General features: G+C 42.1%; 1 protein-coding gene across 2 annotated transcripts in view; it reads left to right on the top strand.

Annotated features, from left to right (window-relative positions):
• Nucleotides 1-5638, top strand: part of LOC135515812 (roquin-1-like) — a 42126-nt gene extending 36488 nt beyond the window's left edge. For both annotated transcript variants that reach the window (XM_064939561.1, XM_064939571.1), the window contains one exon: nt 1010-5638. In XM_064939561.1, the coding sequence (XP_064795633.1) occupies nt 1010-1169 (160 nt within the window). In that variant the 3' untranslated portion in view covers nt 1170-5638. The remainder of the gene's footprint in view (nt 1-1009) is intronic.
• Nucleotides 5639-17193: the final 11555 nt, after the last annotated feature.

The raw sequence follows: 17193 nt of genomic DNA, 5'->3' as shown, positions 1-17193 counted from the left end.
ACCTTTGCAACCGTCCCCAACTATATGGGAGTCCTTTCTTCCCCTGCTCTCCCTTGTGTGCTTTATGGGCCTTGCACAGCTGGTGAGCAATCAGCCTTTGATTACTCACCAGATCCCAATTAGTCCTGGCCGGAGCGCCCGTCAAGATGTGGCATGTCCAGCAGATGGCGCCATCACCTTGTGATGTATACTATGTTTGTCACTAGGCCTCAATGAGTCTGCCCCTGGTGGCTGACCTGCTGTACACCACAGTACTATTCTTTGAGCTGAACGTGGTACCTTCAGGCGTTTGGAAATTGCTCCCAAGGATGAACCAGACCATTTTTTTCTGAGGTCTTGGCTGATTTCTTTAGATTTTCCCATGATGTCAAGCAAAGAGGCACTGAGCTTGAAGGTAGGCCTTGAAATACATCCACAGGTACACCTCCAATTGACTCAAATGATGACAATTTGCCTATCAGAAACTTCTAAAGCCATGACATAATTTTCTGGAATTTTCCAAGCTGTTTAAAGGGACAGTCAACTTAGTGTATGTAAACATCTGACCCACTGGAATTGTGATACAGTGAAATAATCTGTCTGTAAACAATTGTTGGGAAAATTACTTATGTCATGCACAAAGTAGATGTCCTAACCGACTTGCCAAGACTATAGTTTATTAACAAGAAATTTGTGGAGTGGTTGAAAAAGGAGTTTTAATGACTCCAACCTAAGTGTATGTAAACTTCTGACTTCAACTGTACATAATTACAGACATATAATTCACAGCAAGGACATGTTCATCAATCAAATGGAAACCTGACAGTAAAAGCGATATTGTTCAGTAAATGCCTTGATATAATTTAAAGGGACAGTCAAGTATGTAAACATCTGACCCACTGGAATTGTGATACACTTAGGTTGGAGTGAATTCACTGTATGTAAACTTCCGACTTTAACTGTGTAATCTTTAAGCCTCTCTGTTTCTCTCTCCGTCTCGTCTCTCTCTCTTCTTTCTCCTCGTTTCTAGTGAGGTGTCGAATGGCTCCAGCAGTCTAGTTCAGGATGGCGGTGTGGGCGGAGCCATGCTGTCACTGACCACTAGGGCGTCATCGCTTAGCCTGTGTTCTGAACCAGGACCCGGGGGCTCTGATCTGCAGAAGAACGGTGTGGTCCATTCCTGCTCCTAGACCATATACACTGCGACACACAACAAACACACACTCAGAGCCTTTGTTCTAAAGCATGCACACACATACTTGTTTTATTTAGAGGATGAGCAGTATCTGCCGTGATATGAATTTTCTTTATTTTTGTTCTGTGAATGAGCATTTTCTTTTGTTTTTTATGACTTTCATCGTCTGGAAACCGTTTGACATTTATTTCTCTTGTGTTTGTTTTTTTACTGGGATTATAAAAAAAGACTCAAAGTAGATATGTCAAAAAAAAGCAGATGATGATGGTAATTGTTCAAAGAAGGCTATCCCTCCTACGTAGATATCACATACCAAGACACGTAGTGCATCGAAGGGTGGATTATTTCTCAATTCTCCCCCTCTATTTTTGTGCCCGTTACCAGGGTGAGTAACTTGCAGGGACCTCAATTACCCCCAAAGATGGTTTTAAGGCTGTGAAATGTAAACGTTCAATTTCGTAACCAATTTAGTATCGAATCCTAACTCAAGTTATGGTCGTTTTGGTCTTATGTACTACATAGCTATCAAAGGTCTTGGTGTTTTACGACGTAGTTATGTCAGCTGTCATAAGTATCATGTAAGTGTCTGTTTATAATGCATTATAGCCTGATATTTTATAAGGCAAGTCAGTTAAGGACAAATTCTTATTTACAAAGACGGCCTAGGAACAGTGGGTTAACTGCCTTGTTCAGGGGCGAAACGACTGATTTTTACCTCGTCAGCTCGGGGATTCAATCTAGCATCCTTTCGGTTACTTGCCCAACACTCTAACCACTAGACTACCTGCCACCCCGGTATGACACGTTGTTTCTTTCTGATGCCTTTGACAGCTAACTAACGGTTAGTCAGTGTAGTAACCGTTCTGTTGGCGTTCAGTAATAAAGGTGTAACCGCTAGTGTTCAGGAATACGCCACCCCCAGAATCGTAAAACGTGTTTGACCAGATTGGGGGGGGGGGCACGTTCCACCAATGATCAGTCAACCCTCAGAGCAAAACAAGACCATGCGCTTCAAGCCGCATGCCGTATTTAACCCGCCATGAGAAGTCTGATTTTTATTAGTGCATTTTATGAATACATCGTATGTCTGTTTCATACTTGAAAAGCAGTATCTTATTAACCAAAGCATTCTGTTTTAAAGATTGCAAAATGTATCTTTTTGATAATGATCTTTTCTCATGTTTTCTATAAGGGAACATACTATGTGCTTCTCGTGGGATGTGGTGTGACTTGCTGCAGAAATGTCTTGTTTGTACTTTGATGGGTTGGAATTCAATCGAACTTGCAGTGCGGAAATGCAAATTCCAGGGAGTGTAACACAACATTAATTTTCACTCTGCAGGAAGAACATTTTCCACGTTGCGAGAGAGATTGAATCCCCTCCCAGTGTGAATTTAATCATATGGGGTGATTGGTGTTTTTGTTCTTCGTCTTCCTCAGAGCTCCTTATCTGGTCATTGAAAAGGCCTCCCCATTGGGATTATCTTGTCATTGGTTCTCCTTAACTTCTATGAAGTTGCGTTCCCTTGTTTGTTTTTTTGCTTGCGTAAATTGCGATTTAAGGGGGTGTGGCCTGCCTGAACGCTAGTCCGTAATTGGAGGGGAAGTAAAGTGGTTCAATATGCACATTTTTTTTGCTCCTCTTGTTCTTAATACGTGTGTGTGTTAAAGGTGTCTGTAGTCTGCCAAACAGTCATTTCAATGGTTTGTGCGTCAATGTCAACCATTAGAGTAGCGAAGTGTCTTAAATAATTGTCATTCAACAGGCTTAAAAAAAAGTCCTATCCCTTTTTTTGTTTTTAACCGTGTACTATTAGTTCATTTTAGAACAAGTCTGTATCAAGACACATATTCAGGGTATCTTAGTGGATTCAAAACCCAGGACTTTGTGCCACACATGTGAGGCTTAAAGCAAGCAGCCAGAGTGTGTTGCCCCTCAAAAAGCCTCTAGTCAAAGTCTTGATCTTTTTAATTATATTTTTCAATATATCGTTTTCTGGTGTTATTATTATTGGAAGCTATAAAAACAAAGAGTTGCACAATCCATATGTATAACTCACAGTAATATATTGGGTAAAAAAAAACATGTTTCGGCATCACTGTACCTTTCGAAACGTTGTTTTTTTTACCCAATAAATTACTGGGAGGTAAAACGTATGGAGTGTGCGACTTTGTTTTTATAGCTTACAATTTATTCACCATTAGTCAAAACCTCTACACTAAATAATTTTCTCTGGGTGTGCGCCAGCTCATGCTTTTTATTATTAAGATTATTACTTTATTATTGATGTTCTGTCATGGTAATTGTTTATCGCTGATGCTCGTTAAGGAGCTCTATGCCTTTTTGTAAACAATTGTCATGGTTGGCCATTGGAGAAAAAAGCTGCGCTGAAATGCAAAGGTTGATCCCAGTGCTCAAACGGTTACGAATACACGGAATGTCGGTGACGATCGGGTTTCATCATTTGGGTTCAGGGGAAAAAAACGGTCAGTGATCAGTGTAGAGAAAAAAGCTGCGCTTTGAGGGCCAGGGTCAGTTATAGGGTTTTTTTTTTTTTTTTTTTTCAACCACACTTCATGCCTCTTGGGCTACTCTTTGCTATATTTTATTGTTTAGGTAAACAACTCACTTATACATATGAGTATGTATACATACATTAATATACTAAGCACTATTAACGTGCCACCTCTTATTCTACTCGCTCAGCATTTATATTAAATGATCTCTACTTAGAATCAGCTAAATGTTTTATATTATTTCTCTACTGGTTGCCAACAGACTTTATCCTTTCCCAGTTGAAGGACTTCTGTGCGCATTGATGTGTGTTCACTTAATCTTTTTGTGTTCAAACAAAGATAAGTTCTCTACTGAAATATGCTTCCGAAAGAAGACACAATTTAATGATGAAAATTTACAACAACAATACAAATGTTTGTGTGCGTGTGTTAGGTTGTATTGTAGAAAATGTACACTGTCTTTTTGTCAAAGTAAAGTGCGCTGTGCTGGGTGACGGTGTGGAAATATTAGAAATGTGTTGAGGTTTTCTCTTAAGAGGTCATCCGGGTAAGCCTTTAATTTAGTCAAAGGCATGCTTCATATTCTCAAGGAATAGTCCTAGGCCATTCCTTCCAACAGTATGAGATCATTTGGAAGCACCCTAACCAAATTGAAAGCAATCTTAATTGGCACACTCATTTTGTCACCACCATCACTAATCACATGACAGGCAGAGACACATGTTTTGTAATATTTAGCACAAAAAAGGTGTTTCTGCTGGGGAAAATATAATCAACTAGTTGGGTTTGTTTTTCTTTCTTCCTGTTGTTGAGTGAAATCACTTACTTCCCAGTCTTACAGTGATCTATGTAACGCATCCCAAGGCGACGCATCATGTTGTCCATCCACAGGGAAACTGTCAAACTTGGCGTCACACTTATCCACACACAGGTTTTCATTTGTTTCAGAATAGTCATGAAAATGTGCTTACCCTTAAGTCCCTCCAGCTGTGAGCCTTCAAGAGTTCACATCAAATTTGTCTAATGATTTTAGATGTCAAAAGTGGTCTGTTGGCTTGAGGCCACATTCCATGCCATCTATTGTGAAACTCCAGCTATAAGCCTCAATCCCCAAATCAATGGCAAAGGTGAACATAGTCTAGTTACCTGAACATAATTCAGTGCCTATCATTTCCACTCATTCTGGGTTTAAGGCATATAGTTTATATATATCTCAAGTGGTTTAACGTTTATTCAAGGTCATGTCCCAAACCGTGTGTTTGTGTGTGTGTAATGTTTTGGGACGTGACCTTGAATAAACGTTAAACCACTTGAGGTCTAAAACGTGCAACAAACATTGATTTTGGAGTTAACTGTCTCTTTCTGAAAGCCTATAGGTGAGTAGAATTAACAATTATATAGTTTCTATGGGAATAGCAATGATGTTCATGTCAGTCTCATGCTTTCATTTGTTTCTGAGTGAAACTGCTGCCTGCCCCCCCCTTCACACAGCCAATGAACTCTTCCCCCAAACCACAGAACTCTTACTGCTGTTTTGGGCTCACATTTTAATTCCTAACTTTTGGGAAAAACTCAATGGCTGTTTTTTTTAATGATTAATCCCTTGTAAAATATCTCTTAAATTAAGGTACAGTTTTAATTTCAGCAAGAAAATACGTTTTTATATGTATTATACTCCATTAAGGAATGTTTAGAATGATCTTCCTCCAATGTGGATGTAGCCATTATTACACCATTTTATGACTTTGTAAGAGAATTCACTGTGTGAAAATTGGTTTGCATTTTTGTATAATACAATCTGCTTTTTTTGTTTGATACGAGAGGGAGGTCAAACTGGAAGTTTTTAAGAGAAATGAACCTGTGAAATTGAGAGAATCTTTTTTTAATTTATGTACAACAGTGATTCTATGCTGAGGGGGGTGGATTAAAAGATATTGCTAACTCTGATATTGGCGTCTTGTTTTACTTTCCCATGGGGAAATGAGTGAACATCTGAGCGCAAGTAGTATCATGCATAACACTACATTATTTTTATCTGGCCCTGCCTGTGAGCCCACACATCTTTATCAACCCCAAACTGTGGAGGACAGAGATTAATTTTGCCCACCACCAATTTAAGGGATCAAAACGGAATTTAAGAGAGGATTAAGGAGTATCAACCAATTTACGGCCACATTGATGGCGTGTGTAATGTTACACTGCGTAGAGACATGTTTAGTTAGTTGTCATGATGAGCCCAGCTAGCTAGTTTATTCTGACCGGCAGTGGTGTTGTGGAGGGTATACAGTGTATCAATAAAGCTGATTGAACAGAGAATGTTTAGCTTAATGTTGATAGGCTTTATTTTTCCACGTTTTAGGCGCAGCAACGTGTGAATGTCCCAAAATGCGTTCTTAAATGCAAATGGTTTCATGGACAAAGATGGAAATGTAGAAAGAGGGGCGATCTAAAGATGGAACAACTACCATGGGTCGCTAATATGATTTCGAAGCAAGGTAAGATGCCTCATAAGAATTAAAACATCCAGGTTTCAACATTAAGGAACAGGAAAAATACAGCGATCCTATTACAGACTGAACGTCTTCTGGTAGATGGAAAGGCTTTCCCAAAAACCTTAATTCAATGTTAACTAGTTACAAAGTTGTGTATGCTTATCTGGCAGAATATGATTATTTGCGTCAAACCTGTGGCCATGTGCTACAGAAAAACCTCTTAACCAATCAGCAGTGCTTGGTCCCTACACACTTGAATTAAATGGAAACTACACTCAAATCTAAATGGCTTAAAAGTGGTCTCCAGATGTGGTGCTTTAAAACATCACATTTTTGTGTGACTAAGAATGAAAACCTGTGAATTTGACTCAGTTGACAGCCTTTTATCGGTTTCAATAGTATGGCTACTATTAGCCTACTGCACAGTACAGCTTGAGTTGGCCTGACTGAAAGACATGTTTTTTAAAATATTTTTGGGTAATTCAAAGTGTGTTACTGTTTCTCATATAATTTTTCACACAGTGCATCTTTCCGTTGCGGGATGGGCCATTTGGGAAATGTTTTGCAAAATTAGAGTATATCCACTTCTCCAGGCACTATGCCACTGTTGGCTGGCGCTATTTAAAATTTGTTTAAAATAAGGCAATATTTATTTTGATGAGCGAGGGAGAAATAACTTGTAGTATTGGTCACTTGTCGTATTGGTCGCTGTGGAGATGGCCAAACACGTTGAGTTCCTTGGCGTACATATCTCAGAGGAGCTGAAATGGTCAAACCACATGGACACCATGGTGAATGCACGACAGCGACTGTTCAACCATCGCAGCCTGGTACAGCAACTCCCCTGATCGCAAGGCGCTACAGCGGGTAGCATGCTCAGCCGAATGTACCATTGGGTGTACACTGCCTGCCCTCCGGGACACCAACAACACCAGCTGTCGCAGGAAGGCCAAGAAGATCCTCAGGGACCCGAGCCACGGGTCCCTTCATCTGTCAGTGAATTCAATTGTTGAATCATGTTTTGTCATGATTATGACTCATTTCAAGTAATTATCTGCGGGTTTAAAGAAACGTTCAATATACTTTGCGTAGAAACACAAATAAAAGCATGTAGATAGAAAGATGTGTGTGTGATGTATGCTAGAATGAAGGCTTAAAACCAGCTGCATATGCACATTAGCCGATACATATGGCATAGCCTACACATATAGGATACCTTGCAATTCAGTCTCCTCTCAAAACTGTTGTACAATGTGCTCTGCAATGAGATAACCAGAGTTTGTTTTTTGAACCAGATTAGTTCTCAAATAGCAGCCAGCTGCCCAAAACCATGGTGGGCATGCATAATATTGGATGCTTTGGAATATAAGGTATGGAGAATGAATGATAAAGAGCCTGTAGTAGGATTGAAGAAAAATCAGTTGGGAAATTAATGTTTGCGCTTTAAATAGATCAATAAATGTTCCGCGAATGTGAGTATTTACACTGAAAAATATATATAAACGCAACGTGACAATTTCAAAGAATTTAGGGACATTTTCAGCATCCAGGGATTGTGTACAGATCCTGGCGAAATGGGGCCATGTATTATCATGCTGAAACGTAATGGCGGCAGATGAATGGCACAACAATGGGCATCAGGATCTCGTCACAGTATCTATGTGCTTTCAAATTGCCATCGATAAAATGCAATTGTGTTTGTTGTCCGTAGTTTATGCTCGCCCATACCATAACCCCACCATGGAGCACTCTGTTCACAACGTTGACATCAGCAAACCGCTCGCCCACACTCTGCCATCTGCCTGGTACAGTTGAAACTGGGATTCATCCGTCGTGCCAGTGGCCATCCAGGGTGAACATTTGCCCACTGAAGTCGATTATGACGTCAAACTGCAGTCAGGTCAACACCCTGGTGAGGACGACAAGCACGCAGAAGAACTTCCCTGAGACGGTTTCTGACCGTTTGTGCAGAAATTCTTCGATTGTGCAAACCCACCATTTCATCAGCTGTCTGGGTGGCTGCTCTCAGACAATCCCGCAGGTGAAGAAGCCAGATGTGGAGGTCCTTGGCTGGCGTGGTTACACGTGGTCTGTCGTTGTGAGGCCGGGTGGACATATTGTCAAATTCTCTATAACGATGTTGGAGGCATCGTATGGTAGAGAAATGAAGATGAAATTCTCTGGCAACAGCTCTGGACATTTCTGCAGTCAGCATTTCAATTACACACTCCCTCAAAACTTGAGACATCTATGGCATTGTGTGAAAAAACTGCAGATTTTAGAGTGGCAATTTTATTGTCCCCAGCACAAGGTGCAGCTGTGTAATGATCATGCTGTTTAATTAGCTTATTGATATGCCACACCTGTCAGGAGGATGCTGTGTTACAGCCTGAATTAAAAATGGATTAAATATATATATATATATATAACTCTGCAAAAAAAGAAACGCCCTTTCACTGTCAACTGCGTTTATTTTCAGCAAACTTAACGTGTAAAAATCTGTATGAACATAACAAGATTCAACAAATGAGACAGAAACGGAACAAGTTCCACAGACATGTGACGAACAGAACTGGAATAATGTGTCCCTGGACAAAGGGGGGTTCAAAATCAAAAGTAAAAGTCAGTATCTGGTGTGGCCACCAACTGCATTAAGTACTGCAGTGCATCTCCTCCTCATGGACTGCACCAGATGTGACAGTTCTTGCTGTGAGATGTTACCCCACTCTTCTACCAAGGCAGCTGCAAGTTTCCGGACATTTCTGGGGGGAATGGCCCTAGCCCTCACCTTCCAATCCAACAGGTCCCAGACGTGCTCAATGGGATTGAGATCCGGGCTCTTCACTGGCCATGGCAGAACACTGACATTCCTGTCTTGCAGGAGATCATGCACAGAACGAGCAGTATGGCGGGTGGCATTGTCATGCTGGAGGGTCATGTCAGGATGAGCCTGCAGGAAGGGTATCACATGAGGGAGGAGGATATCTTCCCTGTAACGCACAGCGGTGAGATTGCCTACAATGACAACAAGCTCAATCTGATGATGCTGTGACACACCGCCCCAGACCATGACGGACCCTCCACCTCCAAATCGATCCCGCTCCAGAGTACAAGCTTCGATGTAATGCTCATTCCTTCGCCGATAAACGCAAATCCTACCATCACCTCTGGTGAGACAAAACCACGACTTGTCAGTGAAGAGCACTTTTTTCCAGTCCTGTCTGGTCCAGCGATGGTGGGTTTGTGCCTATAGGCAATGCTGTTGCCGGTGATGTCTGGTGAGGACCTGCCTTACAACAGGCCTACAAGCTCTCAGTCCAGCCTCTCTCAGCCTATTGCGGACAGTCTGAGCACTGATGGGATTGTGTGTTCCTGGTGTAAATCCGGCAGTAGTTGTTGCCATCCTGTACCTGTCCCGCAGGTGTGATGTTCGGATGTACCAATCCTGTGCAGGTGTTGTTACACATGGTCTGCCACTGCGAGGACGATCAGGTATCCGTCCTGTCTCCCTGTAGCTCTGTCTCACAGTACTGACATTGCAATTTATTGCCCTGCGCCACATCTGCATTCCTCATGCCTCCTTGCAGCATGCCTAAGGCACGTTCACACAGATGAGCAGGGACCCTGGGCATCTTTCTTTTGATGTTTTTCAGAGTCAGTAGAAAGGCCTCTTTAGTGTCCTAAGTTTTCATAACTGTGACCTTAATTGCCTACCGTCTGTAAGCTTTTAGTGTCTTAACGACCGTTGCACAGGTGCATGTTCATTAATTGTTCATGGGTCATTGAATAAGCATAGGAAACAGTGTTTAAACCCTTCACAATGAAGATCTGTGAAGTTATTTGGATTTTTACGAATTATCTTTGAAAGACAGGGTCCTGAAAAAAGGACTTTCTTTTTTTGCTGAGTTCATGATGTTCTCTCACCCATCTACACACAGTAGCCCATAATGACAGTGAAAACATGTTTTTAGACATTTTGCAAATGTATTGAAAATGAAATACAGAAATATCTAATTTACGTAAGTATTCACACCCCTGATTCAATACTTGCTTTGTATTCAGGACAAAAAGTTCATTCTTTTGGCAAATTATTTCAGTATTACTTTAGTGCCTTATTGCAAACAGGATGCATGTTTTGGAATATTGTATTCTGTATAGGCTTCCTTCTAATTCACACTGTCAATTAGGTTTGTTTTGTGGAGTAACTACAATGTTGTTGATCCATCCTCAGTTCTCATATTACAACCATAAAGGGACACTTCGGGATTTTGCCAATGTGGCCCTTTATCTACTTCCCCAGAATCAGATAAACTTGCGGATATCATTTTTATGTCTCTGTGTCCAGTATGAATGAAGTTAGAGCTAGTTTTGTGAGTCAATGCTAACTAGCGTTAGCACAATGACTGGAAGTCTATGGGTATCTGCTAACATGCAATGCCAAAAGCCTGGGCCTCTGATGGAGACTCTAGAACTGTTATCAATGCATGCTTCAGTATTCCCTTCTCTCTAAGAGCATTTGTTTGCTCAGGCCCCATAGGCCTATCAACATTTCCCCACGCTGGTCACTAATATAGCTGACCAATGTAGAGAGAGATATTTACATCTTAGTCTTATTCAGAGCGATTCACAAGAGTAGAACATAGACAGATTTCTTTAATTAGTCACTTTGGAGATTCAAACCAGCAACTTTTTGGTTCAGGCCCAATGCTCTTAGCCACTAGGCCACCTGCCACCCTGTCAAGACCGAGTTAGACAAAACCCACAAAGAAAAGACAACAGGCAAATGAAGTAAATAGTGAAGGCAGGGTAGTTTAAACTGCAGGACTTGGTGAATAGATCTTGAGAGACAAAAGTGAGAGACAATAATGAATAAAAATGCTCAAACAAGCATGTATCTGTAGTGGGTGTTCTTCAACTCTAAAAATACAAATAATCTATCAAAGAAAAGAGAACAGGCAAGGTTATGGCTAGTTCAAACTGCAGTAGGATGATTCTCCTCACAGGTGAATGAATCAGCCCATTTCTGGGAGCAGGGCACAGGAGAGCTGAATAGATCATGTGAGACAAAAGTTAGAGACAAGAAGGAATAAAATAAATCATCACAGCAAAGGAATGCATTTTGTGAGTTAGAAAATATACATCCTGACATCTCTGTAATCATCCTACTCCAACTATTGACAGGGATAATGTGGCATTTCGGTCCTGCTCTGATTACTATCAATTTTTGTAGTCTTAAATTATTACTTGGAATAAACTGAAAGCCAAAACTCCTCCTGGAATGACATGCTAGCTAGTGATGAAGGCAAGCTATCTAGTCCTTCTAACTTGCAGCATATCCACTTGTTTTAACTACACTGAACAAAAATATAAACGCAACATGTAAAGTGTTGGTCCTATGTTTCAAATAACAGATCCCAGAAATGTTCCATACGCACAAAAAGCTTCTTTCTATTACATTTTGTGCACAAATTTGTTTACATCCTTGTTAGTGAGCATGTATCCCTTGCCGAGATAATCCATCCACTTGAAAGGTGTGGCATATCAAGAAGCTGATTAAACAGCATGATCATTACGCAGGTGCACCTTGTGCTGGGGACAATAAAAGGCCACTCTAAAATCTGCAGTTTTGTCATACAATGCCATAGATGTCTCAAGTTTTGAGGGAGCGTGCAATTGGTATGCTGACTATAGAAATGTCCACCAGAGCTGTTGCCAGAGAATTTATTAATTTAATTAATTAATTTCTCTACCATAAGCAGCCTCCAACGTCGTTTTGGAGAATTTGGCAGTACGTTCAATCGGGCTCACAACCGCAGACCACGGACCTCCACATCCAGCTTTTCACCTGTGGGATTGTCTGAGACGAGCCACCAGGACGGCTGATGAAACTGTGGGTTTGTACAACCGAAGAAGTTCTGCACAAACTGTCAGAAACTGTCTCTGGAAAACTTATTTGCATGCTCGTCGTCCTCACCAGGGAGTTGACCTGACTGCAGTTCAGCATCGTAATCAACTTCAGTGGGCAAATGCTCACCTTCGATGGCCACTGGGACACTGGAGAAGTGTGGTCTTCACGGATTAATCCCGGTTTCAACTGTATGGCATCGTGTGGGCGAGCGGTTTGCTGATGTCAATGTTGTAAGACAGAGTGCCTATGGTGTGGGTAAGGTTCTGGTATGGGCAGACATAAGCTACGGACAATGAAATAATTGCACTTTATCGTTGCCGATTTGAATGCACAGAGGTACTGTGATGAGATCCTGAGGCCCACTGTCGTGCCATTCATCCGCCGCCGTCACCTCATGTTTCAGCATGATAACGTACAGCCCCATGTCGCAAGGATCTGTACACAGTTCCTGGATGCTGAAAATGTCCCAGTTCTTCCATGGCCTGCATACTCACAATTGAGCATGATTGGGATGCTCTGGATTGACGTGTACTACAGCGTGTCCAGTTCCCCCCAATATCCAGCAACTTCACTCAGCCATTGAAGAGAAGTGGGACAACATTCCACAATCAGCAGCCTGATCAACTCTATGCAATGGAGATGTGTCGAGCTTGCATGAGGCAAATGGTGGTCACACCAGATACTGACTGGTTTTCCGATCCACGCCCCTACCTTTTTTTTAAAGGTATACAGTGGGGCAAAAAAGTATTTAGTCAGCCACCAATTGTGCAAGTTCTCCCACTTTAAAAGATGAGAGGCCTGTGATTTTCATCATAGGTACACTTCAACTATGACAGACAAAATGAGGTAAAAAAATCCAGAAAATCACATTGTAGGATTTTTAATGAATTTATTTGCAAATTATGGTGGAAAAAAGTATCTGGTCACCTACAAACAAGCAAGATTTCTGGCTCTCACAGACCTGTAACTTCTTCTTTAAGAGGCTCCTCTGTCCTCCACTCGTTACCTGTATTAATGGCACCTGTTTGAACTTGTTATCAGTATAAAAGACACCTGTCCACAACCTCAAACAGTCATACTCCACTATGGCCAAGACCAAAGAGCTGTCAAAGGACACCAGAAACAAAATTGTAGACATGCACCAGGCTGGGAAGACTGAATCTGCAATAGGTAAGCAGCTTGGTTTGAAGAAATCAACTGTGGGAGCAATTATTAGGAAATGGAAGACATAGAAGACCACTGATAATCTCCCTCGATCTGGGGCTCCACGCAAGATCTCACCCCGTGGGGTCAAAATGATCACAAGAACGGTGAGCAAAAATCCTAGAACCACACGGGGGGACCTAGTGAATGACCTGTAGAGAGCTGGGACCAAAGTAACAAAGCCTACCATCAGTAACACACTACGCCGCCAGAGACTCAAACCCTGCAGTGCCAGACGTGTCCCCCTGCTTAAGCCAGTACATGTCCAGGCCCGTCTGAAGTTTGCTAGAGAGCATTTGGATGATCCAGAAGAAGATTGGGAGAATGCCATATGGTCAGATGAAACCAAAATATAACTTTTTGGTAAAAACTCAACTCGTCGTGTTTGGAGGACAAAGAATGCTGAGTTGCATCCAAAGAACGCCATACCTACTGTGAAGCATGGGGGTGGAAACATCATGCTTTGGGGCTGTTTTTCTGCAAAGGGACCAGGATGACTGATCCGTGATAAGGAAAGAATGAATGGGGCCATGTATCGTGAGATTTTGAGTGAAAACCTCCTTCCATCAGCAAGGGCATTGAAGATGAAACATGGCTGGGTCTTTCAGCATGACAACGATCCCAAACACACCGCCTGGACAACGAAGGAGTGGCTTCGTAAGAAGCATTTCAAGGTCCTGGAGTGGCCTAGCCATTCTCCAGATCTCAACCCCATAGAAAATCTTTGGAGGGAGTTGAAAGTCCGTGTTGCCCAGTATGTTGCCCCAAAACATCACTGCTCTAGAGGAGATCTGCATTGAGGAATGGGCCAAAATACCAGCAACAGTGTGTTTTAAACCTTGTGAAGACTTACAGAAAACATTTGACCTCTGTCATTGCCAACAAAGGGTATATAACAAAGTATTGAGATCAACTTTTGTTATTGACCAAATACTTATTTTCCACCATAATTTTAGTGGTTAGAGCGTTGGACTAGTAACCGAAAGGTTGCAAGTTCAAACCCCCGAGCTGACAAGGTACAAATCTGTCGTTCTGCCCCTGAACAGGCAGTTAACCCACTGTTCCTAGGCCGTCATTGAAAATAAGAATTTGTTCTTAACTGACTTGCCTAGTAAAATAAAGGTAAAATAAAAAAATAAAAAAATGCAAATAAATTCATTAAAAATCCTACAATGTGATTTTCTGGATTTTTTTTCTCATTTTGTCTGTTATAGTTGAAGTGTACCTATGATGAACATTACAGGCCTCTCTCATCTTTTTCAGTGGGAGAACTTGCACAATTGGTGGCTGACTAAATACTTTTTTGCCCCACTGTATGTGATAAACAGATGCATATCTGCACTCCCAGTCATATGAAATCCATAGATTAGGGCCTATTTTATACATTTAAATTAACAGATTTCCTTGTATGATCTGTAAATCAGTCAAATCTTTGAAAATCGTGCATGTTGCGTTTATATTTTCTGTTCAGGGTTGTTAGCTAGCTAGCTAACTCTTCTTCTTTGTCTTCTTTGGTGGTCTGCAACCACATATTATAGGTGCATGCCGCCACCTACTGTATTGGCTGTGTATCAGCCTACAATTCTGTAGTATGAATTCATTACACTTTTTAAAAACTTGCCCGACCAACTAACCCTGCACCCATGAAATCCTCCCCACTATTCCACTCCTTTGGCCTGCTCTGATCCTACTCCAGGCCAGCAGCCTGGGAGAACAGGACAGTATCATTCAAAACATATTGTAACACTTCTGCAGTAAAATCTCGTACACCCAAGTACTTCTCTGTAGCTGCGACCACAACATCTATCCTCTGTGATTTACATTCCATTCCTGCCGTACAAATGACAACCAAGGCCATGAACGCCAAAACTATCTTACTGAAGAACATGTTATTCCTATTACTCTCTATTGGCTTTGACCTACTCACATGGATCGCCTGAGGATCCCTCACCCTGGACCCATCTTCATCTACTCTTCTCTTCACTGCCTCAGCATACGACACCTTGTGCACTACTCAAATCCTCGCAACCTCAACCTTTATCTCACTGGACACCTCTTTATCTCAGTGGACACCTCTGATATCCAGCACCATGCGTAGCTCTACAGTTTACATACACAACTTCTTCCACCGATATTACACATTCCTTTGTCTCATGTCCTCCTGTACACTTCTCACATCTAGGTATCTCCCTCCTACACACTGCTGCCACATGATCATAAGTTTGATATCTAAAACACGGTAATGGGTTCAGGACAAATGCTCTCACTGGATAACTAACATGTCCTAACTTGACTTTATCTGGTAATGGCTCTGCATCAGAACTCAGTAATACAGACAGTGTTTTCTCTGTTTCACCAAACAGACACTGGCAATCATCAACTTCAGTTGACCATCCTCAACACTTAATGCCACTCTAGTTTTTCGGCGCCCTACTCCGGAAAGGAAAACAATTTACAGGTCTTGTCCCCAGTCGCGTGGTGGGGAGCACACGCTCCCTCTGATTGGCAGAAAGGCAAAAAAAACAACACAATTCCATTTCAAGTCACTTTCACTGACCCAGCATTCCGTAACCTCTTCTCCACCCAACCTGACGCCACAGATGGATAAGCTAGAATGCAAGGATCCATTCTCTCCAGAAATCTCACTCCCACTGGACCAAAATCACCTTTATCGCCATCAGGATGAGGCTCAAACTCAGCCGTCTTCACAGCACCTGCAGTTAATTCATCCTCATTCTCATCATGTTCAATTTCCTTCTTAAGCACTCCATATTTACTCTTAATATGTTCCACTTTCTTCATTTTTTCCCTGCTCGCCTTCTTACCAACCGGTATGTGTTCCACTGACTCCATCTCCAAATCTGATAACCCATTCGGGTGTACCCGCCATCTTGTCCCTCACCTTCTCCCTCCCATCCAGCCCAACACCTAACTGTGCATGTGACTTATAAACTCCCTAAATTTAAATCACCGTCTGGAATATGGATACCACTGTGACATGCAAAATTAGCTAACGTAACAACAAGCCAGAGTGAATGACCAATTCCTGCTGTATGCAAGGAAAGAGGAAGGGAGGAGGAGTTGAAGCCCTGCTGAACTTGAGTCATAGATTCGCACTGGGCAGCTAGCTGTATCACATGCTGTTGGCAGTGGCTAATGTGGCCAATTTCCATACTCAAATTATATTTTGAGTAGGATAGCAGCATACACGAGAAATAACTTGTAATATTGGTAGTAACCATCTGGATGTCACAGTGATACAGTCTACTCCTGCTGGTCAATTGGGAGAGTTTGGGCTGCAAGCCAGCAACACAACAACACTGGGCACAGTGCGTCCCTCGCTCCCGAGTCGTGCTTGCCATGCAACACTGCTGCGCTGCAGTAACTTAGCGAGAATTGGCTAGATAGTGTAGTTAATATCAGGCCAGGGTGACAGGCAGCTAATGCACATTTGTTGATTTTGCAGTCCGATAAAAACGAAATGATTCTGAACACTCCCAAGTCCCTTCTTTGGCAGAATCATTTTAGGACGACTGAGTGAACCGATAACGTTCATCCCCACTCAGCTCTCGCTGCACGACATACGTCATACATTTTGGACACCAGGCATGTCCCTAGAGCCTCTCCCCTAGAACACCTGTGCACGAGATAGGCAGGTTGAGGTTACCAGGCTCAGAGTGGTGCAGGGGGTGTCATATGCTGCACAGTGAAGAACGTAGAGGAAGAGGGGTCAAGGGTGCTGGATCCTGAGAGGATCCGTGTGAGTAGTGGATCTGTGCCAGCACAAAGGGATAGGCCAATGGGTGATATATGCTTCAGGAAGATTGGCTTCTTAGCGTTCATAGCACAGGAGGTTGGTGGCACATTAATTGGGGAGGACAGGCTCATGTTAATGGCTG

Source organism: Oncorhynchus masou, chromosome 3 (assembly GCF_036934945.1).
Source record: "Oncorhynchus masou masou isolate Uvic2021 chromosome 3, UVic_Omas_1.1, whole genome shotgun sequence".
In the NCBI taxonomy this organism is placed as follows: Eukaryota; Metazoa; Chordata; class Actinopteri; order Salmoniformes; family Salmonidae; genus Oncorhynchus; species Oncorhynchus masou.
Note: the sequence above shows the minus strand (reverse complement) of the source record. Positions and strands in the feature narration are given on the sequence as shown.